The sequence below is a fragment of the Staurois parvus genome, unplaced genomic scaffold (assembly GCF_062004578.1).
Source record: "Staurois parvus isolate SC_StPar_1 unplaced genomic scaffold, SC_StPar_1.0 ptg000984l, whole genome shotgun sequence".
Classification (NCBI taxonomy): Eukaryota; Metazoa; Chordata; class Amphibia; order Anura; family Ranidae; genus Staurois; species Staurois parvus.
This window is the reverse complement of record NW_028318780.1, coordinates 571,868-597,250: the sequence shown is the minus strand read 5'-3', so window position 1 is coordinate 597,250 and position 25,383 is coordinate 571,868. Positions and strand designations below refer to the sequence as shown.

Below are 25,383 nucleotides of genomic sequence, written 5' to 3'. Positions count from 1 at the left end.
AAAATACCACATGAGTTAGTCATGCGGTATTTTGGTAGTGAAAACATGCAGTAATGTAACAAGTCATGAGCTGTCAGTGGATTTTTCGCAAGCGAGAGTCCCTCCGAACCATACTAGGCCACATGCCCTCAACAGTCCTTTAATAAAGGACTTGTCAAAGACTGTCTCCTGTCTTTTTTCACAATACAGGTTTTTTTTTGTGAATGGGTAGCAGTACCACACACTCATTCACATGGGGGGGGGGGGGGATCTGGGGGCTTGCTAAAGGGGGCTTCCAGATTCTGATAAGCCCCCCGCCCGCAGACCCCCACAACCACTGGCCAGGGTTGTGGGGAAGAGGCCCTTGTCTCCATCAACATGGGGACAAGGTGCTCTAGGGGGAGTCCCCCCAAATCACCCCCCCATGTTGAAGGCATGTGGCCTGGTGTGGTTCAGAAGGGGGGGGGCACTCGCTCGTTCCCCCCATTTCCTGACCTTCCAGGCTGCATGCTCGGATAAGGGCTAATTTTTTTAAAACATTTTGGCGTGGTTCCCCTCAAAATCCACACTAAACCTGAAAGGCTTGGTATGGATGGAGGGGGGGGACCCCACACCGTTTTTAAAATTATTTTTTTAATTGCCAGCAATTATTTCTTTGACGTTCAGCTGTCAGTGGGGAACCCAGCTGACCGCTGAAACATTAACGCATGGTTTTCACTACTGAAGTTTTTTAGGCACACAGCCATTTTTTTGGGGTAGAGAGCAGGGACTTTCTCCATGGTATTCTGCCATGGACACCCTGCCTATTCAAAGACTTGCCTATGGTAGACTAATGAATAGTGATGTTTGATAGTTTCAATGATGTTTTTAAGCCTTAGGCTATTACCCATGGTTTCTTCTTTTTCTTAATGAGGATTCAGTGTTTTTGGGAGTCATCTTGGCTGGACACCCACTTCTAGGAAGAGTAGCCACATTACTAAACTGTCTCTATTTATAAACAAGTTGTCTAATGGTTGATTGTTGGATGCCTAAACACTTGCTTTGCATGCCTTTCCAACTGAGATTGCTTTGTATGTCTTTCCAGCCTTATGCAGATCAACTACTCTTGATTGTATGTCTTCAGAGAGCTCCTTTTTGCGAGGCTTGGTTCATGTCAGCTGATGCTTCTTATGAACAGCAATCTTAAAATGTTTGCATGTCTTTTATCAAGCAAAGCAGCTCTAAACCACACCTCCAAATTAATTTCATTAATTGGACTCCAGGTGTGCAAACTACTGACTCCAATTAGCTTTCATTGAAGTAATTAGTCTATGGGTTCACTTACTTTGTCCTCCAGGTATGTGAATGTTTAATGGATGTGTTCATTAAAGACATGAAAAATAAGAATTTGTGGTGTGTTATCAGCCTAAACACATTGTGTTTGTCTATTGTTGTGACTTAGATGAGCATCAGATCACATTTTATGGCAAATTACTGCAGAAAACCAGCTAATTTCACACATATGTTTTCTTTGCCACTGTAACTTAGTGACGCTGATCTCCACAAACCTCTTTCAGCTAGTTCCTGTCTACTTGCATGCACTCTAATGTTGGCTGCACACCATTAATCTGGAAAGGCTTGTTACTAACAACAGACCATGTCTATGCAGTAAAACACAGTGCGGATGCTTGTAGTCTCACCCAGGGAAATGTGTCATAATTTGACAATCCAGGAGCATAATCAGGAGACACCATCCCATAACAGAAAGTGTCCCAACAAGGACCTTCATGGCAGGGTCAACAAGGGTCCATTCAGACCTTCATGTTCTGGTGCGTTGCATTAAGGCAGCCCATTCAAAAGAATAGGCTGGAAATGCATCACAGCAGAAAAGGGGTTTTAAAATAGTATTACATTACTAGTATAACCCATGCTTTTAATGAAAAAAGATTAGAAAGTTTGAACCATTTTTAAATTACATTAATACATTGAAGCTTATGTAAGAGTTTAGTTTAGTTTGAGTTTCATTGTCCATATTCAAGGTATTTATGCTTTTATTTTCTCTAAACCTGCTATAGTTATACAATAAAGTGCATAAACCATTTGGTTTGATATATTATTTAACACATTTACTTTATAGCTATTATTAAAAACGGACTTATTTTTTCTACATAAACACACTCTAAAAAAAAATCTTGAGCAAAGAATTTTAACAAAGCAGCCACCATTTTTTTATCACTATAGCTAGAATCTTTTAAGCAGACTGATGCCACCTAATAAGTATGCAGTTAAGTGGAAAGATTAAATATGCCTCCAGAGTATCTATTTGGCTTGTTCGTCCTAGCAAGAAAAAAAAAAAAAGGTTGAAAAAAAGCATTCCAAACCATGAATAATTCCCAGCTTCGCCCTTCTGGTCTCCACCTATTCAAATGCTAATATCAGATAACATAAATGAGCTGTGATCCAACCTTCCCATTCCCTCCCAGGGACAGTCAGGCATTTCCCTTTTAAAATTCTGAAAGCCTTTCAAAAGGCTCAATCGTGCCTGCAGGTTCTTGGGCTTCATTGTTCAACAACTAAATGCAAGGAGGATCCTCGCTCTGCCAACTTCATACAGTGAATGATTTCCAGGCTGGTATTAGCTACCACTTTTCCCATAAAACTGCAAAAGGTGAAACACTTGTTAAACAATAGTGTTAACCTTTGCCCTGTGCAGTGCAGATGCTTTTTGCCGATAGATAATGCAAACATATAATATATATACACATTGAGTCCTTGCCCTCAAAGAGATTATAATCTGTCCATAACTCCTTAACTCACATGCATACATACCACAATGTCTTTGCAGTGTGGAATAGCTATAGATATATCTATATATATCTATAGCTATATAGCTATAGATATATATATACTCCGTTTCCCTACATGCCCTGAAGCTGAGATTATATTGCACAGTCCATGCTATGTAAATGAGCCATTGCACAGCCCCTGATCTATTGGTGACAATCGATGTTGTCCTATGCTGTGCACTTGTACATTTAAATTTCCAGCCCTGTGCTCCCCTCCCCTCCCCCTCCCGTCTCCAACCTCTGCTCGCTCTCTCTCCCTCCCTCCCCATACCAAGTCCTCCTCATTCATTCTGCAGCTGAGCTCCATACCTCCCGCAGTATAATGCTGCGTGCAGACAGTTGTCCATCTCTGATCGCGGACCTTGCATTGCGGATTGCAGGGCATTGATGGGGCCGGTTTAACAAGCTGCGTACCCTGGCGGACCCCACAAGGAATTACCACTTTAAGGAAATGAAGCTCTCCTGGATTCCAACTTGAGCACGATCCACTCCAGCAAGCTGCAACAAGGTAGACGTGGAGAAGGCTTACTCGGTTGGGTGGTTGGATTGAGTTTACCGAGCACACAGTCTACACAGGAGGGGTGTGCCTGGAGACCAGTGTAGGACCTTGAAATCCCATCCAGCCCCATAGCCGACCTTCTAAACTGTCTGTGATGGAAAAGGACTACTGGGCCCCATTTCCTGGATTACTGGCCACTGGAACTGGTTTCATAGCAAGGATTCCTCCTCACTACTGAAGCTTGTGATTGGAGACCAGAGCTCTTTGGTCCTATATGCCTGGAACATTTGTCAACTCTTGTGTTAGGAAGGACATAAGGCTAGAAAAAGAAAATATGGATATTTTATGCAGGCCATTCTTATTTAGCGGGGCAAGGAATCTATTTATGGCACCTGTATCCCATCAAGGCCCCTTTCCAGGCCCCTGGAGATATGGCTCTACTGGAACTGCTATTGTTTATGTTTTGTTACAGGTTTTTACCATGGTACTGGGAATCCCCCATACGGTTTTGCAGGGAAACTGTTCACTGTCTGTAGTACAAGAAGAAAGTGCTAAAGTGGTCTTTACAAATACCTCATCGCTAATGCTGTCATGGACGTGCACATCTCCTGTCCCCACAGCCATCCCGTCCATCTTAACAGTCACCAGTCTAATTCATGCAATGGTCCCATTAAGACCACATTCCCACCTAAATATCCTTACCATTCTTCATCCAAGACCTAGTGCTCTTGGCAAACCATCTCAGGTTTGCCTTATCCCCAGATTAGCACTATTAACTCTTCCAGATGTGCAACCCTCACCATGGGGCTCGTGCCAATTGAGATGCCAAACTATCAGTAATCATGGAGCAATTTTATCTAATGGGACACTGTTTACTTCATGTTATCACTGCCTTACCCACCATAGATCTCTTGATTTGAAAATACATTGCCAGATGTGTGGTAAGCCGGCTAGTGAAACCTTTGTGTTATATTGGAGAATCATGCTGCCTCAGTTATTTATGGAAGTAGCTGATACCCATAGAGTTCCTAGAGGGAAAAGAAATATTAATAATAGTCCACAGTTCCAGACACTAACCTATCAAGTGTCTGTACAGGAAAACAAACCTGCAGGGACCTTTGTAGTGCAACTGAGGGCTACAGACCCAGATGCTGGGGAATTTGGCCAACTGGAGTACTCCATGGATGCACTGTTTGATAGTCGCTCATCTCGTTTCTTTTTTTTGGATCGAAACACTGGTGTGGTTACCACTACAAAAGAACTGGATAGGGAGACCAAGGCCACCCATGTTTTCAAGGTGATTGTAACTGATGCTGGCATCCCCCGTCGTACTGCAATGGCCACACTGGCGGTAACAGTCAGTGATACAAATGACCATGACCCAGTTTTTGAGCAATCTGAATACAGAGAAAGTGTAAGAGAGAATATGGAGGTCGGCTACGAAGTAATGACTGTACGTGCTACTGATGGGGATTCCCCAATCAATGCCAATATAGCCTATCATATTGTGTCTGGAACAGGGGACGCTTTTGAAATTGACTTCCGTTCAGGAGTCATTAGGATGAAAGACTCGGTAGACAGAGAGGAAAGAGTATTTTACCAACTAGTTATTGAAGCAGATGACCAAGGTTGTGATCCTGGGCCCCGCAGTTCTACAACCACTGTGTATATATCAGTTGAGGATGAAAATGACAATGCACCACAGTTCAGTGAGAAGCACTATGTGGCACGTGTACCTGAAGACACTATACCTGACTCACAAATCCTGGTTGTAACTGCAACAGATAAAGATCAAGGAGTTAATGCAGCAGTGCACTATAGTATTCTGAGTGGCAATGCTCGTGGCCTATTCTCCATTGATCCTCAGTCTGGTGCCATCTTTTTGGCTGGTGCTCTTGACTTTGAGACAGGGAGAGAGCACATGCTAAGGATAAGAGCACAAGATGGCGGACGGCCTCCATTGTCCAATGTGACTGGTTTGGTTACTATCCAGGTTTTAGATGTAAATGACAATGCACCTGTTTTTGTGAGTGGCCCATTTCAAGCTGCTGTTTTAGAGAATTCTCCTTTAGGTTATTCTGTACTACAGGTTCAAGCACTCGATGCAGACTCTGGTGAAAACTCCAGAGTGGAATACAGACTTACAGGGGATGCTGGACCATTTTCTATCAGTAATAGCACTGGCTGGATTATAGTACAATCCGAGTTGGACAGGGAAGGGATTGAATTTTACGGTTTTGGAGTAGAAACACGTGATCATGGTCATCCACCTTTGTTCTCTTCTGCTGCTGTAAATGTTCAGATATTGGATGTTAATGACAATGCTCCAAAATTCATTCAAAGTGAATATCAGGCACGACTGAATGAAGATGCTGCTGTTGGCACCAATGTTATGACAGTTTTAGCATTGGATAGGGATTTCCAGGCAACAATTACTTACCAGATTACATCTGGTAATACTCGACATCGCTTCTCCATCTCAAGTTTAGTAGGAGGTGGTGGTCTCTTAACACTGGCACTGCCTCTAGATTATAAATTAGAAAAACAATTTATATTGACTGTAACTGCATCAGATGGAATGAGAACTGATACTACACACGTAGTGGTGAATGTAACTGATGCCAACACGCACCGACCTGTCTTTCAGAGCTCTCATTACACAGTGAGTGTGAGAGAGGACCAGCCTGCAGGAACCACTGTGGTGATCATCAGTGCTTCAGATGAGGATACTGGAGAGAATGCTCATATAACCTATCTGGCAGAAGAAGGCATGCCACAATTTGCCATTGACCCTGACACTGGGGCAGTTACGACAACCATGGAGTTAGATTATGAAGTTCAGGTTTCATACACGTTAGCCATAACTGCCCATGATAATGGCATTCCTCAAAAGTCTGATACTACTTATCTTGAAATTCTAGTAACAGATGTAAATGACAACCCCCCAGTCTTCCAGCGGGCATCCTATAGTGGTACAATTACTGAAGATGCACCTGTTTACACAAGTGTCCTTCAAATATCTGCCACTGATCGTGACTCGGGGCTTAATGGAAGGGTCTTCTACACCTTTACAGGTGGAGATGATGGTGATGGAGATTTTACAGTAGAGTATACCTCAGGTATTGTGAGGACACTAAGACAATTGGATAGAGAGAATGTAATACAATATCGACTCAAAGCTTTTGCAGTTGACAAGGGTCATCCAACACCACATCGCACGCCTACTGAAATAATCATCACAGTATTAGATGTTAATGACAATGCCCCAGTATTTTCTAGCGATGAACTGGAAGTGATCGTGTTGGAGAACAGCCCACTTGGTTTACCACTTGCCGCAATTACAGCCACTGACCCTGATGAAGGTGTTAATGCTCAAATTATGTATCAGATTGTTGAAGGCAACATTCCAGAAGTTTTTCAGTTGGATATATTTTCTGGAGAGTTGACTGCATTGGTTGACTTAGATTATGAGGAACGACCAGAGTATCTAATAGTGGTGCAAGCCACCTCGGCTCCATTAGTCAGTAGAGCTATTGTTCGAGTGCGTTTAGTAGATGTTAATGACAATGCTCCAACTCTTACTAATTTCAGGGTTGCCTTTAACCACTATATTGGTGGTGGTGGCAGCTTTCCACGTGGAGTGATTGGGAAGGTGCCAGCACAAGATCCTGATATAAGTGATTCATTGAGCTATACTTTCATTCAAGGGAATGAATTAGGCCTTCTTCTACTTAATGCAAGTACTGGGGAGTTGCAGCTAAGCCGTGACCTTGACAGCAACCGACCACTGGAAGCAACAATGGAAGTGGCAGTTACAGGTGAGTTTATTATTCTTTATAAATGTGTGGCTTGGAAATCTATAAATTACTTAAATCTTTTAGGTTAGTTGATTATCATTATGTAGAAAGTCTTCTAGAATTGTTAGCTTTGTATAAAACGCCAACAAAACAAGTGCAAAATTGTCTATTTAGAAATGTTTTCACACAAGATTCCTATACCTTTCACCCAGTATTCTTACTTTTATAACTGTTTTCACTCAGGATTTACACACATTTAACCCAGGATTCACATATCTACTAAATGGGTTCAAGAGGAAAAATGTGTGAATATCAAATTATACCATTATATTGTTTAAATTCAGTTTTTTAGTGCAATATCAGGCTCACTTCTGCATAGAAACCAATCCGCTTCTAACCTCAGCGTGTTCAGTTAAGCTTCGGCAATAAAACCTGGAAGTTGATTGGCTTCTATGCAGAAGTGAGCCTGGTTTTGCACTCTCCAGCTTTAGTAAATAAACCCCTTAGTGTCAGTTACCTTTGTACTTACAAAATGGTACAGGTAGCTGCATGAAATACTAATATATTGTTTCTAATAAATGCTTTTTATTCCATATTTATTTACAGGATTTTTTTTCATTCACCTTTTTGTAGGTTGGATGTAAAAAATATATATTTCCTGTATACACGGCTTTTTGGCTTTTCTCTTACAGTTGCTGTGGCCTGTACTGTTCTGAACTATGTGCACCTGACAGTTGCAATCAAGGGTGATCAGTAATGCAATTAAAAGACACCTTTGACTTAATTTACGTAAGAACAACATGGTTTGGCTAATGTGCAGCATAATGGTAAAAAAAAAAGATATAATTCACATGTTTAGTGATGTCATGCTTGCACTAACAATACATTTACCTGTGTTGTACCTAGAAGCAAGCATACGAGTTGTTGGCCTGTATGGTGTGTTTTTTGTTTTTTTTAATTTAGATTAGCCCTTGCAACAACACAGCTAAATTTTCAGAATATGATTTTCAGGATGCATCCCCAGCTTTTCAGTCCAATAAGTACTGAAGGGGATTTGCCCTGAAAGCTTGTCCTGAAAATGTATCTGTTCATGCAAATAAAAAAAAAAAAAAAGTATCAGACAGTACTCAACTGTTGTAGAAATTGCATAAAAACTGATGTAAACCAATATTAATATATGTAATTAAATGCAAGTCCTGGCCAATTATGTAAAAGCATATAAAAAGGAAGGAAAAAAATGGAAATGAAGAAGAAAAACACATTTGTAAGTTACTTGCTTCTTCAGCATGAAGAAAGTTGAAGAAAATGACTTGCATATGAATGAAGCTTTTGTTTGAGTAGTGTTTTGATATGCTGAATGTAGTGTTTTTGGGAGTTGATCTTCTCCTCCATGCTTGTGAGCCAAGAGGTAGGAGCTGGTTCTAATAAAATCAAATCACTAACATAATGCAGTTACCACCTTTTGCTTAAATGGTTGTATACAGTACAGAGGTCCAATCATAACTGCATGTAGGCTGCAGCTAGACAAATTGGAGATTTACTAACATTGGAGCACTCAAAATCTGGTGCTGTTGTGAATGGTAGCCAATCAGCTTCTAACCTCCGCTTGTTCAATTATGCCTTGACAATAAAACCTGGAAGAAGATTGGTTTCTATGTGGAGCTGCACCAGATTTTGCACTCTAGTTTTAGTAAATCCCCCTTCATTACGTCCATTAGTTGAACGGAATGAAATACTGAATTCTATAGAAAAATGTTTAATGGTATGAGAGTAGAATAAAGAATTCAGTGGTTTGAGGTATGTAGCATATACTGCAGCATACAGATTGTAGTGACCCATAGGTAGGGTATTGCACAGAATAAACAAAGCAGTGGTCCAGACTTTATAACATAAATTACACAATATACAGAGTGCAGTGGTCTGCTGTATGTCACATACAAAACAATTGTACATTGTGCATCAGGGGTTCAGGTTCTGTTACATGCACCATGTTACGTTTTCCTTTTTTCTTCCGAGCTCGCGGTGCAGTGCACAAAAACAAAACGCGTAGTAGTCAGGAGTCGGACTATGTGGTTTATATAGGAATCTAACCATTTACTCTGTGTTTACAGTTGTACAGGCTTAGTTATGGAGAAAATAAATATACAAATACGTCTTCCAATGCCTAAGTTACCATAACCGTATTAAACAACGTGCCCTCAAGTTGTTTACCGCAGACACTCTTTAGAACCTTTGTTGCACCTCAATACCACAGATATCAGTGATTGCAACAGATTAAGGCACAAAAAAAAAAAAATAAAATATTAATTGTTAGACTAAATAAGGGTCCCAATCTACTTGTCCTGATAAAAAAAAAAAACTTAAACTTTTAATATTTTTAACATTGCACTGTTTATCTCCTCACCTCCTTGCCTGTCTCCAGCGCCACACTCGGGGACTAGCAGGGAGGGGAGAAACCTTGCAGTGATGAGCACCGATTGGGTACTTATCAAGAAGGGGAGTGTCACGCGAGTAAATGAGGCGCTAGCCCCAATGAGAAAAAAAAAAAATTCCTTCAGGTTACCCTCGCACACGGAAGCACTTGGGTGCTCAGTACAAGTGCTTGTTGAGCAGGCAAATCATGCTCCGGTGTCTAGTCTGTTAAATGATAAGTTCACCTTTTAAAACAATTTATAAATGCACATTTTTTGCAGGTAAAAAAACGTGCATTTATTTATTTTTTAGGAGCCTGGAAGGCATTGCACCAGTGATAAGCAGACTGTGGGTGTAATGCAGGTCTCCTGCAGACTATCAGTGTAATTTGTCCGGACCTCATATGAGCAAGCAGTTTCTGTCAGGGCTCCCAGGTATGACCAGAGGTGTGTGACTGAAGCAGGGAAACGCAGACCTCAGATATGTTATAAACAATATAATTTATTAACACTAACAGTACAAACATAAACGCAGTGCAATACTAAAACATAATACGGTGCAAACAAACCAAACCACCCACAGATAACAGTATATACAAGCAAGCGTCGTCAGGCAGGCCGGGTCAATATCAATTGGGCAGGTAGGTACAGGGGGAGCAAGCGGAGAATGGTCGGGGTCACAGGCCAGGTTCAGCAGGTAGCAAGCAGCATAGTACAGAGGGTCAGGCAGAGGGATGGTCCGGGTCACAAGCCAGGATCAGAGCAGGAGAAGTCAGCAAAGGAACAGAAACAGGATGCAGGACAGATACAGGGCCCAGGACAAACACAACACCAAGGCAGAGTCTGCAAGTCTGGCCATCCCCTAAATACACCAGTATCATCAGTTCCAGGTGTTAGCTGGCTGAAAGGTTGAGTCTCTGATTGCTGGGAGCACCCGCTGGCCAGCCCTGGTACTGCAGATCAAAAGGCAGGTGAGTCCCACCATTGCTGGCCAGTCCATTCCTAACAGTTTCACTCTCACAGAAAGAATCAATGAACTACCAGAGCCCTGAACCGTGCCGTGGTAGTTCATTGGGTACTAAAACCCGACAGCTGCAAAGGATGTCGATATTTGTAGTTGATTTTCAAAAAATGACTGACAGGTTACAAGGAACATCTCCCCGTACTGCTGCCACACAGAGGGCTTGGATAGCCTAAAAGTGGGTGGAACATGTAATGTGTTCCCAAAGACGAGCTTATCCTTTATCCCTTTCGCTGCAAGAGCCCTTTTGGCGGTTATTTTTTTTTTTTCTAAATTTTTTTTTCCTGCACACGTTTAAAAAAAAATCACTTTAGGCCTGAAGATTACATAAACCCTAGAAAACATGATATATTTTCTGAAAGCAGACACCCTAGAGGATAAAATAGTGTTAGTACAAATATTTTATGTTACACGATATTACTGCAAAGGTCTAGGAAACATAAAACACAAAAACATAAAAAACACACTTAAGTTAATTTTAGGGCACAAGAAGGCAATAAATTACCCAATTTTTTGGTAAAATATAAAAGATTAGGATACACTGAGTAAATACCCTAAATTTGCGAGCACCTGTGAAATGGCGACAAACTTTAGTACCCTATCTTTTCTATAGGCGACACTTTTAAAGCAGGGGTTTTATGTTTGGGTGTAACTTTTTTGTAATTTTTTTTTTTTACAGTTAAAAAAACAATTTTAACTTTTTTTTGCGCATCACATAGGGGACAAAAAGTCCCCTAAGTGATGATTTTTTGGTGACAGGTTCTCTTTGAGGTTCTCATTTGCCTCCCTGGGCCTGAAATGTATCCTCAGACAGAGCAAGGTCATTTGTACGTTTTTCTTTGTTTCTTTCCTTTTTAAATGCCTACAAGGATAGATGAGCAGCCCTGAATGTAAACTGTTTGCACCCAGGGCTGCTCATCTGTGCCTGTATGCATGTAACTACTCAGATGTGCATGTCTCCCACGTGCTCCAATAATTGTAATGCAGTGCACAGCTTTACATACTTTCTCGGCTTTGATGTCTGGTAAAGCTGTCAACGGGGACCCAGAAAGTGATGTCGTACACGTCCCTTTCAGGTCAGGACCCTCTACCAGCCGGCACCCGGCTACACTGACCCTGGGCCTGCCGACGGAACGGGGGGGAAGTGTGTGCATGGGGGGGGGGGATGGGGGTGCAGGGGGATGGCAGTGTGCGGAAGCAATCGAGCAGCAGCATAGCCCCTTGAATGCTTCCACCTGTCCAGTATGGGCTGAATGTTAAAAAAAAAACAAAACTACCTGCCTGGTACTACATGTCCCAAGCATTGGGCAATGTAAATTGCACATCCCTGTACCTGTCAGGAATATGTACATGAATTTGTTGCAGGTGACAGCGGCACTTAGGCACACACTGGATACTCCATCCTCAGTGCAACCCACTAACACTGAGCCTGGTAAAAAAAAAATCACAGGCTCAGTGTTACTATCCTCCCTCTCCAACCACTGTTCCCATCTGTAATGCCTATGAAATGTGTTGGCCTTGGGCCCTTTGTTTCTTGGGTAAGTTTTACAATAAAGCATTGATGCTCAAATGCCAGGGGCATGAGAGGTGACTGATGTGCCATTTCTCTAGGTCAAAGGAACAAAGTCACAAGATATTCTGCTGAGAGCAAGATAAAAACTTGTTCATGGAATGAAATGCGTTTCTGACATCTAGCAATCTCACATTAGGAGATAAAAACCTGTTTAAAGACATCTAAGTTAGAAATCCTTAAGTCTGGGGGAGATGAGAAGAGGTTTTGGGGTAGATAAGAAGCAAAAGTGTGACTTATTTGATTATTTCAGGTACTTATATTTCGCCATCAATTTACGCAGCACTTTACATATATATATTGTACATTCACATCAGTCCCTAACCCTCAAGGGGCGTACAATCTAAGGTCCCTAACTTACATTCATACATACACGTACTAGGAACAATTTAGACAGGAGACAATTACCTACCAGCATGTCTTTGGAGTGTGGGAGGAAACCGGAGTATCCGGAGGAAACCCACCAGGCACAGGGAGAACATGTAAACTCCAGGCAGGTGGTGCCGTGACTTTTCAGATAAGGAATATGGTGGTTTAACGTGACTCTGTTATCCTCGCGTAACCCTTCTGCTAGCTCCCCCTGTTGTGGGTGTGGTGCCGCCTACTATTGGATAGCTTCCAGAAAATTGGTTTATAAGGCAGAGGTCCGGGTGAGATCAGTAGAAGCCCCCCCTTAGTGGCCAGACGCTCTGACGCTGGGATTTTTGCCAAAGGCTATATGGGCTCATCAACTGGTTGTGCCTACGGCTTCCCTGTGACCCCCTGGGCAGTTTGGTTCCAATGGCATTTGTTCCTCCCTGCTTTTAACATAGCTTTCGTAATGTATTAATTCTATGCTATGACGCTGTCAAATGATGTCTATTTCATGGTGTAATGCTCACACTCTTACTGGTGTGTGTTATTATGCAGATTGTGATGACTATAAGATATATCCTCCTGTGTGTTGTATGATAATAAAAGTGGAGGTTTTGACAGTGCAAGAATATTGTAGTTGGATTCTGTTATTTCCTGGAGTAGCAAGTGAATGCTATGATGTGCCAGGGCAGGTGTTCATTTGGTAGATGGTCTTTCACATGCGTAGAATATGTAATGGTTTAAATGCTGATTAAAAGGTACCTGCATGACTACATGTTGATTGTGTTCGAGTATATCACTTGCTTTTAGTTATTGCACCCAGCATCTCTATTACAGCATCACACACAGACAGGCAAAGTAGGCAAGACGTTTTGTTGTGGGTAGGACTAGCTACCAATCAGGTCTGCCTCGCTTGTTACATCGTTACATAAGTTGCAAGTCCATCTTGTTCAACCAATAGAAAAAAATAAATAAAATAGAAAACCTCCATGTACACAATTCTATACCCATAGTTGGTCCAGAGGAAGGAAAAAAAAAGCCTGGTCCAATTTGCACCAGCAGGGTAGAAAATGCCTTCTTGGTGACCTGATCTCCTTTTGATTGACCGTGAAAGAGGCACTAGTATTTGCCCTCCATGAGGTTTGCCCACTGTCATTGTATCCCTTCATGGATTATTTTTTATTTTATTACAGGTACTTATATAGCGCCACTCATTTACACAGCGTTTTACGTGTGTGTGTGTGTATGATATATATATTTTGTACATTCACATCAGTCTTTAACCCTCAAGGAGCGTACAGTACAATCTAAAGTCCTTAACTCACATTCATACATACTAGGGCCAATTTTAGACAGGAGCCAATTAACCTACCAGTATGTCTTTGGAGCGTGGGAGGCAACCAGTGTACCTGGAGGAAACCGCACAGGGAGAACATGCAAACTCCAGGCAGGTGGTGCCGTGGTTGGGATTGGAACCAATGACCCTAGTACTGCCAGGGGGATGCAACTAAGGTTTATAACAGCCAATGACTCATCCCCAGCCCATTCAGCTGCCAATTGGTAGATTCTGGTCATTGGCCAAATGGCTATTGCTGTATTTGGGTAATGACATCAACCAGCACTCCTGCCCTCTTGTCCTTCGTTCAGCTGTCAATCAGGGAATCTCCTGGCTGGCAGCTGAATTGGGCTGGGGATGAGTCAATGGTTGCTAGGATGCAGGCAGCCCCCAGTGTCACATTATGACTGCTTCCCACCACATACATCCTCTACTCCGAGCACTGGCATCTCTCTGTTTGCCAACTCAGAGTTGGTCTTAACTACCACCATTTTCCAATCTGAAAACTAGCGGCAATTCTTTTTGAATCTGTCACACCCATAGTGACAGTATATTAAAGTGGTAGTAAATAAAACAAACCAAATCTGTCGTAGGTGTCGGAAACCTTAACAAAACTGTTGCAAAGCTGTCCTGAATGAAATGCCGATTGTTTTAAATGAACCGTACTGTCAGAAAAGTGTTAAGTGATTTCACTTCACATAACTTCTTAGCCTGCCTCCCTGGGCCTTAAATGTATCCTCAGTCAGAGCAAGTTAAAGGTAATTTGTACAAGTTTACTTTTTCTTTCCTTCTAAATGCCTGCAGGAATAGACGAGCAGCCCTGAACATAAACTGTCTGCACCCAGGGCTGCTCAGCCCTGTCCCTGTATGCATGTAACTACTCAGATGTGCATACAGCCTTGGCATCTGCCAGGCTGTTATCAATTTGGATAAACTACTGGTCTGGGCTGTATGTAAACACCTATGATTCCCAGGTGTAGATATCTGCTGAATTCTGATTTTGTTCAGTGTACAGCGCTCTGCACCTATATGAAAATATTTACAAACCTCTATATATTTCCTTTAAACTTTCTCTGTATGAGGATATCTATACCCCACTCAGCCACCTTTTCTGGTGGTAGGGTCCATTTAAAAAAACCTGTGTCTAGTTCGGGGAGGCTTTGCAACAGCTTTGTTAAGGTTTCTAACATGCAACAGATTCAGGTAGTTCTTTTTAATGTTACACAAATCTATTGGATTCCTCAATCCAAATCAATCCATCCAAACAAAAAATGCCTGAATAGTGTCTGCAATTGTATTTCAAAGGATGTTAGGTGGCAGGGTGCCATAGCCAACAGCTGTTTAAATGGTCAGTTTTAAATGTGGTGGCAGCATTAGTTTTCTTGTTTTCAGGCTAAGTTCAATTTCTGCAAGTACAGAAAAATACCTATTAATCCTGACAGAAATTTTGTGTCCTTGTAAATTCTGTGCAAGGAACTGATATCTTTAAAGCCGAACTACACTGCATCCTTTACCTGGTGCTCCTGGGATGCATGACATCAATAGTCTTGGATTAGAAACCAGGAATTAGTGTTATTAAACCAACAACAGTAAAATCAGTCTGTATATGCATTAAATCATGCTTGTTATAGTAATTATGGAACCTTTGGAGTTAATCCTCAGCATTATGTAAAAATGTTCTCTGATTTTCCCCCCCTTCTTCCACAGTCCCCAGTCCATCTGCTGATGGTACACAGCCCTAGGAGGCACTCTGCACAAGCTCAGTTTAACGTGTATGGCTAGAGAGTTTTTTTTTCTTTCGGAGGGTGCATGTGATCAGCACTGGGCCAATCCGCACTGTCCAGGCAGAGGGTCAGGGGTTATGCAGCCCCTTTGACAGTCAGAGCAGAATGAAAACTCCTCCTACGAGCTTTACACTGATAGAATTCACAAGACTGCTATATACTGCTGATGGGAAAAGGTATTTAGTAATTTGTTTACTAAAACAATTGCATTTTCATGTACTGTGGGAGACCAGATATACTGAATACAGGGTCATGGGTTTAGTAACACTTTAACTGAAGAAATTTGAAAAAAGTTTAAAACAAATAAATACGATATACTTTCCGATCTGTTTAATAATGTTAGCAACGTAAGGATTACAAAATAGTCAATGTTAATTGTTTGTTTTTTAAATCCAAACAACTTTTTATTGTCAAGATAATAAAGAAAATGGTACTTAAAGAATCCACAATGTCATTACTGCATGAACAGGATTACACGTAAATAGAACAATGTGTATGCATAGATCCCGTAATGGACAGAATAACAGAAATAGTAATCAAATAAAACAGAGATCACAAGGATCCAAAGCCGTCTTGACAATATCTTTTTTCCTTTTTATTCCTTTCCGTCCAGATGTAAACATAAATGGGGGGGGGAAAGAACAAAGCCCAAAACATGCCTTCAAACAATAAAAATAACTGCAACAACAACATCTGGTTCACCTGAGACATCTCATCAACAAAAAATGGGGGACGCCCATGATCTCCCCTAAGGGGAGGAATGGAGCCACACACCCGATATAAACTGTCACACCTGCAAAAGTTGGTCCACTATCAATTGAGTAAGGGCAAGCCCAGGTGTATCCTGCCAACCTTGCTATACCTGCTGGAAATTACGATAAGCATTGTGATGTTGGTACCTGAGTTTTTCCTGTGGGAGTAATGAATTAACATAATCTATCCATTGCTTACTAGTCGGCGAAGCCGATGATAACCAGTACCTTGCTATCAACTTCCTATCCAGATATAAAAGCCTAGATACCATAATGTACACTCCTGGTTGGAGCAGTTCTTGGTCCAGTGCCCTCAGCAAACCTTGCAAGGGATCCTGGGGAACAGTATATTGTGATACTAGAGAAAAAAAATGGAGAACTTGGGACAGCACCAGTGCATTTGAATGAAATCGCCTTGTTGGACCCTACACCTCAGACAATCAGGTGAATCACACCTGTCCCACCAGTACAGTTGCACAGGGGTCCTATACGCTCAATGGAAAATAAACAATTGAGACAATTTATGAGAGGGAGAAAGAGAAATCACTGGAACAGATTCCAGGACAGCATCCCAGACATCTCCAGCAAACTCTCCAACATCCCGGGACCACTGCACCCTACCCCGGAGACTAGCCTGATCCTGTACTGTGGACAACAGCTGGGAGTATACACGAGAAATCATGCCCTTCTTATGGGTTGCCTGAGTTACATCCTTAAGAAAAACTGAGTCTGTCAATGTGAGATTAGAGAGCGAAGACTGAACCTGTACTGCATTCCGTAGCTGATGATATCAATAAAAATACTTATGTGTAAATGTAAATTCCATTTGCAGTTGTGAAAAGGATTTTAGGATTACCCTCGAATACAGCGGCGATCTGAATCTCAGGCCACAAACTCTCCAGTCATGAAAACCCTCCAGTTTAGCCAGTTTTATATATTGCGGATTGTTCAACAAGGGAGTACAGGAAAGACAGCTGGTAATATGAAAGGATGCTTTTACCATATTCCAAACACGCCTTAAGAGGTCCGCGGTTGGAGCCGTAGATGGAAGGACCGGTAGAACCATCTCAAGATGAGAGAGTCAAAATGGTGGAATCATGAAGGGAAATCAAACTTATAATGGGATCAGCATTATTATTAGGTGAATCCCAGCCAACCAGTTGCTGCAATTGGGCCGCCAGAAAATAAAGTCTAGGCTGAGAAACCGCCAGCCCCCCCGACTCCTTGCCATATTGCAACATGGACAATTTTATCCTAGCCACCTGTTTTTTCCCAAATAAGACTCCTAAACTGGGTCTCTATGCGATGAAACCATTTCTTAGGAATATGGGAGAATTATGAAAGATATAAAGAAGTTGCGGGCCCAAATCATTTTAATTAAATTGAATCTACCCACCATCGACAGAGGGAGTTTGCACCAACTGTTACACTTCAATTTTTGCTGCTGGAGTAGAGGTAAAAGATTAAGAGAAATATACTGTTTAGGATCAGGAGAGACAACCACCCCCAAATACTTAAATGTAGACACTACTTACACAGACCGGGAGGGGGAGATCTACAGAATCTACGGGCATCAACAGCGATTTATGCCAATTAATTTAAAGCCGGAAAATCTACCAAAACGTTCAATAAGGGACATAACAGCATCTAAGAAGATGTAGAAGTATTGCCCAGATATAACCGTGTGTCATCCGCATAAAGGGATATCTTTTCCGAGAGAACACCCCTTGTAAAGCTGACAATGTCTGGAGATTGTCGCACCAAAGGTTCTAATGCCAAAGCAAACAAAAGGGGTGAGAGGGCAACCCTGCCTCATCCCCCTCTGCAGCCTGAATGAATTTGACAAAGCCCTGTTAACCTGGATTCGGGCACTAGGGGCCTCATAGAGAAGACGCACCCAGCTAATGAACTTGGAACCAAAGCCGATCTAGACAATACTTCCCATAGATAAGACCATTCCACACTATGAAATGCCTTGGCCGCATCCAAAGATAATATCCCCCTCCCCCCCAGGATTGTCCATCGGAATTTGCAAATTAAAAAAAAGGTTGCGAATATTGTTAGCCATCGCTCTAGAAAGAATAATCACCGACTAATCTTTTATGTATATTACCAATAATCCGCGCCAGTCTAGTAGCTAGAAACCGGGCCAACAATTTAGCGTCCGTATTCAGAAGGGAAATAGGTCAGTAGGGGTCAGGTTTTAATCGATCTTTTCAAGGCTTCAATAGTACTATAATAACCACTTCATTCATGGAGGGGGGCAAACCATTTCCATCCATGGCAGTGAGCAATGCCGGGAGCAGTTGTTCACCATATCTATTATAAATTTCGAATGGCAATCCGTCTGAACCTGGAGACTTATTACTGAGAGTGCCTGCCAAAGGTTCAGACAGCTCCTCAACAGTAATTGACATCTCTAGTTCTAGTTCTCTCTGGTCAGTCTCCGATAAACAGGAAAAGAGCAGGTTTCTAGAAACTGAAAAAGCTCAGAATGGGTGGCTACAGTTTTAGAAGCATACAGATCGTCGTAAAAGTGATGAAAAACTCTCAGGATTTCCGCATGACTTGTGCAAATCACTCCATCAGCATCTTCAAGCTTGTCTATAGTGGACACCTCTTGTTGTGACTTCGCCATGAGGGCAAGAAGGTGCCCCATACTTTCCCCCTCCTTGAAATATTTTTGTTGCAAAAAATACTGCTTCTTATCAGCCACTTGAGTAAGCACTGATTCATAAAGGGCATGTGCCTCTTTCCAGGAGGTGCAGTTACAGGGGCTTGGGTTTTGGATCATCTGAATCTCCCGCTGTTGGACATCTAACCGTACCTTCTCCCACTCCCTGGAGCTACCCTTAACCACTGAAATCTCCCAGATAATCAAACACCTGAAGAAGGTCTTCAGCACATCCCAAACCATTCCTGGCAGGGACAGGCCTTCATTTTGCTGCAGAAAGTCTGACGACTCTCCCGGAATCAACTTGGACTCTGTAAACCACGTCAACCAAAATGGGTTCACCTTCCACAGCGAACGAGAGTGGGTATTACACACCTGTAGCTTGACCCAGAAAGGGGCATGGTTAAACAGTCCTGGGTTCATATGCAGCGGCAGACACATATGGCAGGTGTTGGATTTTAGACACATATAATACTTCTAGTGTCTTGAGGCGATTATGAATGAAAGAGCCATTGAAATAGAATAAAATCACACTTCATTTTTTATCACACAATGGTGTAAAATAACAATGTAAAGCCTATCATGAACAGTTCCATGTAGATAAAACTACTGTAGAAATATCAAGCAAAAGTTTAAAGAAAAAGTCACCAATTTTTAGTTGTTCGTCCGGCCATGTGCTGTTCTGTCTTTCATGTTCTCCTTGTCCTTCTCATGTCTTTTTGGGAAGAAGCCAGAAATAGACGGAAGTGATGATCTCGCAGCATGCACCTGTTGCAGCTTCTCAGACGTGTATGTATGTGTATGCAAGAGTGTCAGTGTTTGCGTGTGTGAGCTTCCTTCCTCTGTCCCTTATGGACCCTTTTATGCAGAATGAGTGTGTCATAACGAGAGATTCTTAATACCTTGTATGGCATAGAAGGGAGGGGAAGACAATCACATAATGTTTTTGATGGACAGGAACATATGTATGCTGATGTACATAATATTATAAGCTAATGATGTAACCTTTGCTAGTTTTATATTTAAATGACAATATAACTTAAGAACATATCTTAACAACATATCAATGTATAATCCCTAATCTATATATGTATCAATATTAGAAACGTATACTAAAAACACACAGCTACTATTAAAATACATAATGTAATAGTAAATCTATAATGAGTCTTCCTAATACCCTTGACATTTTACTAGAGACTTCTAACCAGCTATACCTAAATATAGTATACTCAGCCTTCAGCTGGTCTCAGCTAACTCAGTCATATTTACTGTCTCAGCTTAACTTATATATCTGTTGGTCTCAGTTATTTTACTGAAGAATTAAATATCATCGGTTTAAGGCGACAATTCACACATATTAATATTAATTATGATCATAAAAACCAAATATTTTGCAAGCTTGCCATCAATATAAGTGCCAAATCATAATTTTGATTTCTAACAGCAGGATAATAGAGTTCCCAAGGCCCAAATCAATGCGTGAAAGCCCATCGTGAGTAGCAGAGAAACCTGAATAACATTTTGCTGTCGGATACTTCATCCGACATCAGCTAGACGTTTAATGACCTCTGAAGAGTAGGGCGGAGGGATATATACTGCAGCCACTATGCAGCAAAACCCATTCAAAGTACACAGTAGGAAAATATATCTGCCCTCCACGTCATTCCATTACCAGCATGTACAGTTGCAAGAAAAAGTACGTGAGCCCCTTGGGATTACGTGGAGTTTTGCATGAATTGGGCATAAAATGTGCTCTGAACGTCATCTAAGTCACAACAATAGAAGAACACAGTCTGCTGAACATAATACACAAACATTAGATGTTGCCATGGTTTAATTGCACATAACATGTAAACATTCACAGTGCAGGGAGGAAAAAGTATGTGAACCTTTTGGACTTAATAACTAGTTGACCCTCCTTTGGCAGCAATAACCTCAACCAAACGTTTCCTGTAGTTGCAGATCAGACCTGCACAACGATCTGGAGTCATTTTGGACCACTCCTCTTCACAAAACTGTTTCAGTGTAGCAATATTCTTGGGATGTCTGGTGTGAATCGCTCTCTTAAGGTCATGCCACAGCATTTCAATCGGTTTGAGGTCAGGACTCTGACTGGGCCACTCCAGAAGGCATATTCTGTGCTGTTGCAGCCATTGTTTTGTTGAATTACTTGTATGCTTTGGGTCATTGTCCTGTTGCATCACCCATCCTCTGCGGAGCTTCAGTTGGCGGACAGATGGTCGTACGTTTTCCTGCAAAATGTCTTGATAAACTCTGGTATTCATTTTCCCATCAATGACAACAATCCGTCCAGGCCCTGAGGCAGCAAAGCAGCCCCAAACCATGATGCTACCTCCGCCATGTTTTACAGTGGGGATGAGGTTTTGATGTTGGTGGGCTGTGCCTTTTTTTTCTCCACACATAGTGTTGTGTGTTCTTCCCAAACAACTCAATCTTGGTTTCATCTGTCCACAGTATATTTTGCCAGTAGTGCTGTGGAACATCCAGGTGCTCTTTTGCAAACTTCAAACGTGCTGCAATATTCTTTTTGGACAGCAATGGCTTCCTCCGTGGTGTCCTCCCATGTACTCCATTCTTGTTTAATGTTTTCCTTATTGTAGATGTGTCAACAAAAATGTTAGCATGTGCCAGAGATTTCTGTAGGTCTTTAGCTGACACTCTGGGATTCTTCTTTACCTCATGCAGCATTCTGGTGTCAGGAATGGACTTGCCAATAGTGGTGGGACTCACATGCCTTGTGGGCTGCAGTACCAGGGCTGGCCAGCGGGTGCTTTCAACAACCAGAGGTTCACTTCGGCAAATAGCCATCACCGGGGGCTGATTGCAGGGGGTGTATTTAAGGGATGGCCAGACCTGCAGTCTGGCCTTGGTGTGTGTTTTTCCATGGGCCCCTGTATCTTGTAACCTGCATTCCTGTTTCTGCCTCTGCCTGACTTGTTGCCGACCCTTCCTGATCCTGACCTCTGCTGACTTCTCCTGTTTTGATCCCTGGCTTGTGACCCTGACCATTCTCTCCGCCTGCTCCTCCTGTACCTACCTGCCCGATAGTTATCGACCCGGCCTGCCTGATTACGTTGTGCTCTATATGTATGTATCTGTATCAGTTTAGGTTTGGGTTTGTTTCACCTTGTTGTATGTATTTGTGTTAGCTTGTAGTTTGGTGCACTGCGTTTGTTTGTAATGTTAGTCTTTAATAAATTGTCTTATTTATACCATATCTGAAGCTTGCGTTTCCCTGTGTCAGTCCACACACTTCTGGTCACATCCCTGACATCTGGGCTGTGCTCTTGCAGTCATTTTTACAGGACGACCACGCCTAGGGAGAGTAGCAACAGTGCTAAACTTTCTCCATTTGTAGACAGTCTGTCTTACCGTGGACACATGAACATCAAGGCTTTTGGAGATACTTTTGTAACCCTTTCCAGCTTCAAGCAAGTCAACAATTCTTGATCGTAGGTCTTCTGAGAGCTCTTTTCTGCAAGGCATGGTTCACATCAGACAGTGCTTCTTGAAACCAGTAAACCCAAAACAGGTGTGTGTTTTTAAGGGCAGGACAGCTGTCAGCAACACATCCAATATCATCACACTGATTGGAGTCAAGGTTGGCTCACTCCTGGCTCCAATTAGCTCTGGGAGAAGTCATTAAGCTAGGGCCTCACATACTTTTTCCTCCCTGCACTGTGAATGTTTACATGTTATGTGCAATTAAACCATTGCAACATCTAATGTTTGTGTAGTATTATTTTCAGTAGACTGTGTTCTTCTATTGTTGTGACTTAGATGACGTTCAGAGCACATTTTATGCCCAATTCATGCAAAACTCCATGTAATCCCAAGGGGTTCTCATACTTTTTCTTGCAACTGTAGGTCAACAGAGCCATGATTATATTAACCACTGTAAGTCCGGACACTTTCACCCCCTTCCTGTCCAGGCCAATTTTCAGCTTGCAGTGCTATCACTCTTTGAATGACAATTGCGCGGTCATGCAACACTCTACCCATTTTTAGCATTTTTTTGAGACAGATAAAACTTTATTTTGGTGGTATTTATTCACCACTGGGATTTAAATTATTTTGCTATATAAATTAAATAGTCCAAACATTTTGAAAAAAAAAAGTTTTTCTTATAACATTTTGCAAATAATCTTTCTTCATAAATATATTCAGCTATCTTTTTAGTAAAAAAAAAAAAATATTAGTGTATAACCAAAAATTTATAATTTTTTTTTTTAACATCCCGTCACCCTAGCAGTACAGTTTCACCATAGTGACACTGTATTACTTGTGGGGGATGATGATGATTTATTTTTCTTTTTTTACATAAAGGCTGTAAAAACAATCAATTCTCCTTCTCTCTGGCTGCATTCTTGCAGCCATTGAGAAATACTGTGAGAGCTGTGATCGATCACAGCTTGTTACATGGTACAAGGCTGTTGTGAATGGCCTTGTACCATGTACAACATGATCATTCAAGATTTCACAATTCGTAATTATATCAATTAACATTATGATTAAGAATTTTTAGGAAGAGAAACTGAAGATAAGTATTGAGTTTTGAAGGAAAGTTATTTTTGATTGGTCCAGTTATGAAGAATTATGTACGATCATTTGGTATAAGACTGTGTGTATGGGACATGAATGAAGTGTGCATTGATTGATCATTAATTTTAGACTAATCATAATAAGGGGGATATGTTAAATCTAAATTATGATTCGGCACTTATATTGATGGCAAGCTTGCAAAATATTTGGTTTTTAGGATTAGTCATAATTAATATTAATATGTGTGAATGGTCTTTGACAAATGGTAGTATTTACTATTCTTCAATTATAGCTGAGACCAAAAGATATACAAGTTAAGCTGAGATAGTATACTCAGCCTTCAGCTGGTATATACTATCTCAGCTTAACTTGTATATCTTTTGGTCTCAGCTATAATTGAAGAATAGTAAATACTACCATTTGTCAAAGACCATTCACACATATTAATATTAATTATGACTAATCCTAAAAACCAAATATTTTGCAAGCTTGCCATCAATATAAGTGCCGAATCATAATTTAGATTTAACAGTAAGCAATGATGTCAGGAAGGGACATCTTGTTTACTATTTATGTGATCACTGATTGACCAATCAGGGGTCACATGAATCAGGACCTCACACAGAGGTCCTGTACAGCGGGCGGTGTTCCCAGGGAGCGCGCACAGGCAATGAATGCGGGGGCCGTTTATAAACGGCCGCCCGCTTTGGCCCTGCTCCTGTCCAGCCGTGTATGTACATGGGCCAGACAGGAAGTGGTTAACTGAAAACACTGGCAGAAGGCCAAAAGGTCCCCTCAGGACCAAAAACAGGTTGGGGTTTACACAATGTCTCGTGGACAAGCACACAGCAGGTGAATGTAAGGAAAGCATAAGAGGGGAAGAGCCCCAACTTAAGCGGGGAAAAAAATCAGATACAGAAAGGGGGAGGAAATGAGAACAATACCCCGCTGTTCTGTTAAGCTGAGTTTGAGGCACTAAGGATCAACTGGGTCCCCAAGGTCAAGTTCCAGGGGAGTTTGCCAGGCGATGTTCCGCTTCATCCAACCACTGCAAGGCTGCATTAGGATTATCAAAGAAGTAAGAAGCATCATCCACAAGCACTCGAAGTTTACCCAGATATAGCATGGCATATTGAAGGCCCAATGCCCGAAGACATCTCTTGACATCCAAAAGCAATTCGCAAAATTCCTGAACTTCCACTGAAAAGTCTGGACATAAGGATACTTGAGAATTAACAACTGACAGGGTACCCTTGCTTCTGGCCCTGGAGAGAATGGTATCTCTGTCCTGATAATTAAGCAGTCTGAACCGTCTGAACGAACAGTCTGAACGAACCGTCTATGGCCTGCATAAGGCTCCAGTTCCAGCTGAAGAAAACCAGTCCCAAAACATTACTGTCACCACCATGCTTCACTGTGGGTATAGTTTTGGTGAAGTGCAGTGTTGTTTTTGCATCAAACATCTTTTATGGTCAAAAAGTTCAACCTTGGTTTCATCAGACCATAACACATTTTTCCACATGCTTTTGGGAGGCTTCAGATGTACAAAATTTAGCTGGGCTTGGATGTTTTTCTTTGTAAGAAAAGGCTTCTGTCCTGCCACTCTACCCCATAGCCCAGACATATGAAGAATATGGGAGATTGTTGTCACATGTACCTCACAGCCAGTACTTGCCAGATATTCCTGTGGCTCCTTTAATGTTGCTGTATGCCTCTTGGTAGCCTCCCAGACCAGTTTTCTTCTAATCTTTTCATCAATTTTGGAGGGACATCCAGTCCTTGGTAATGTCAATGTTATGCCATATTTTCTCCACT

At 41.7% G+C, this 25,383-nt stretch overlaps 1 protein-coding gene across 3 annotated transcripts in view; it reads left to right on the top strand.

The window, feature by feature from the left end:
• The first annotated feature begins 3,088 nt into the window (after positions 1–3,088).
• Positions 3,089–25,383, top strand: part of LOC149441443 (cadherin EGF LAG seven-pass G-type receptor 2-like) — a 465,765-nt gene continuing 443,470 nt past the window's right edge. For all 3 annotated transcript variants that reach the window (XM_089657338.1, XM_089657336.1, XM_089657337.1), the window contains exon 1: positions 3,089–7,121. In XM_089657338.1, the coding sequence (XP_089513464.1) occupies positions 3,578–7,121 (3,544 nt within the window). In that variant the 5' untranslated portion in view covers positions 3,089–3,577. The remainder of the gene's footprint in view (positions 7,122–25,383) is intronic.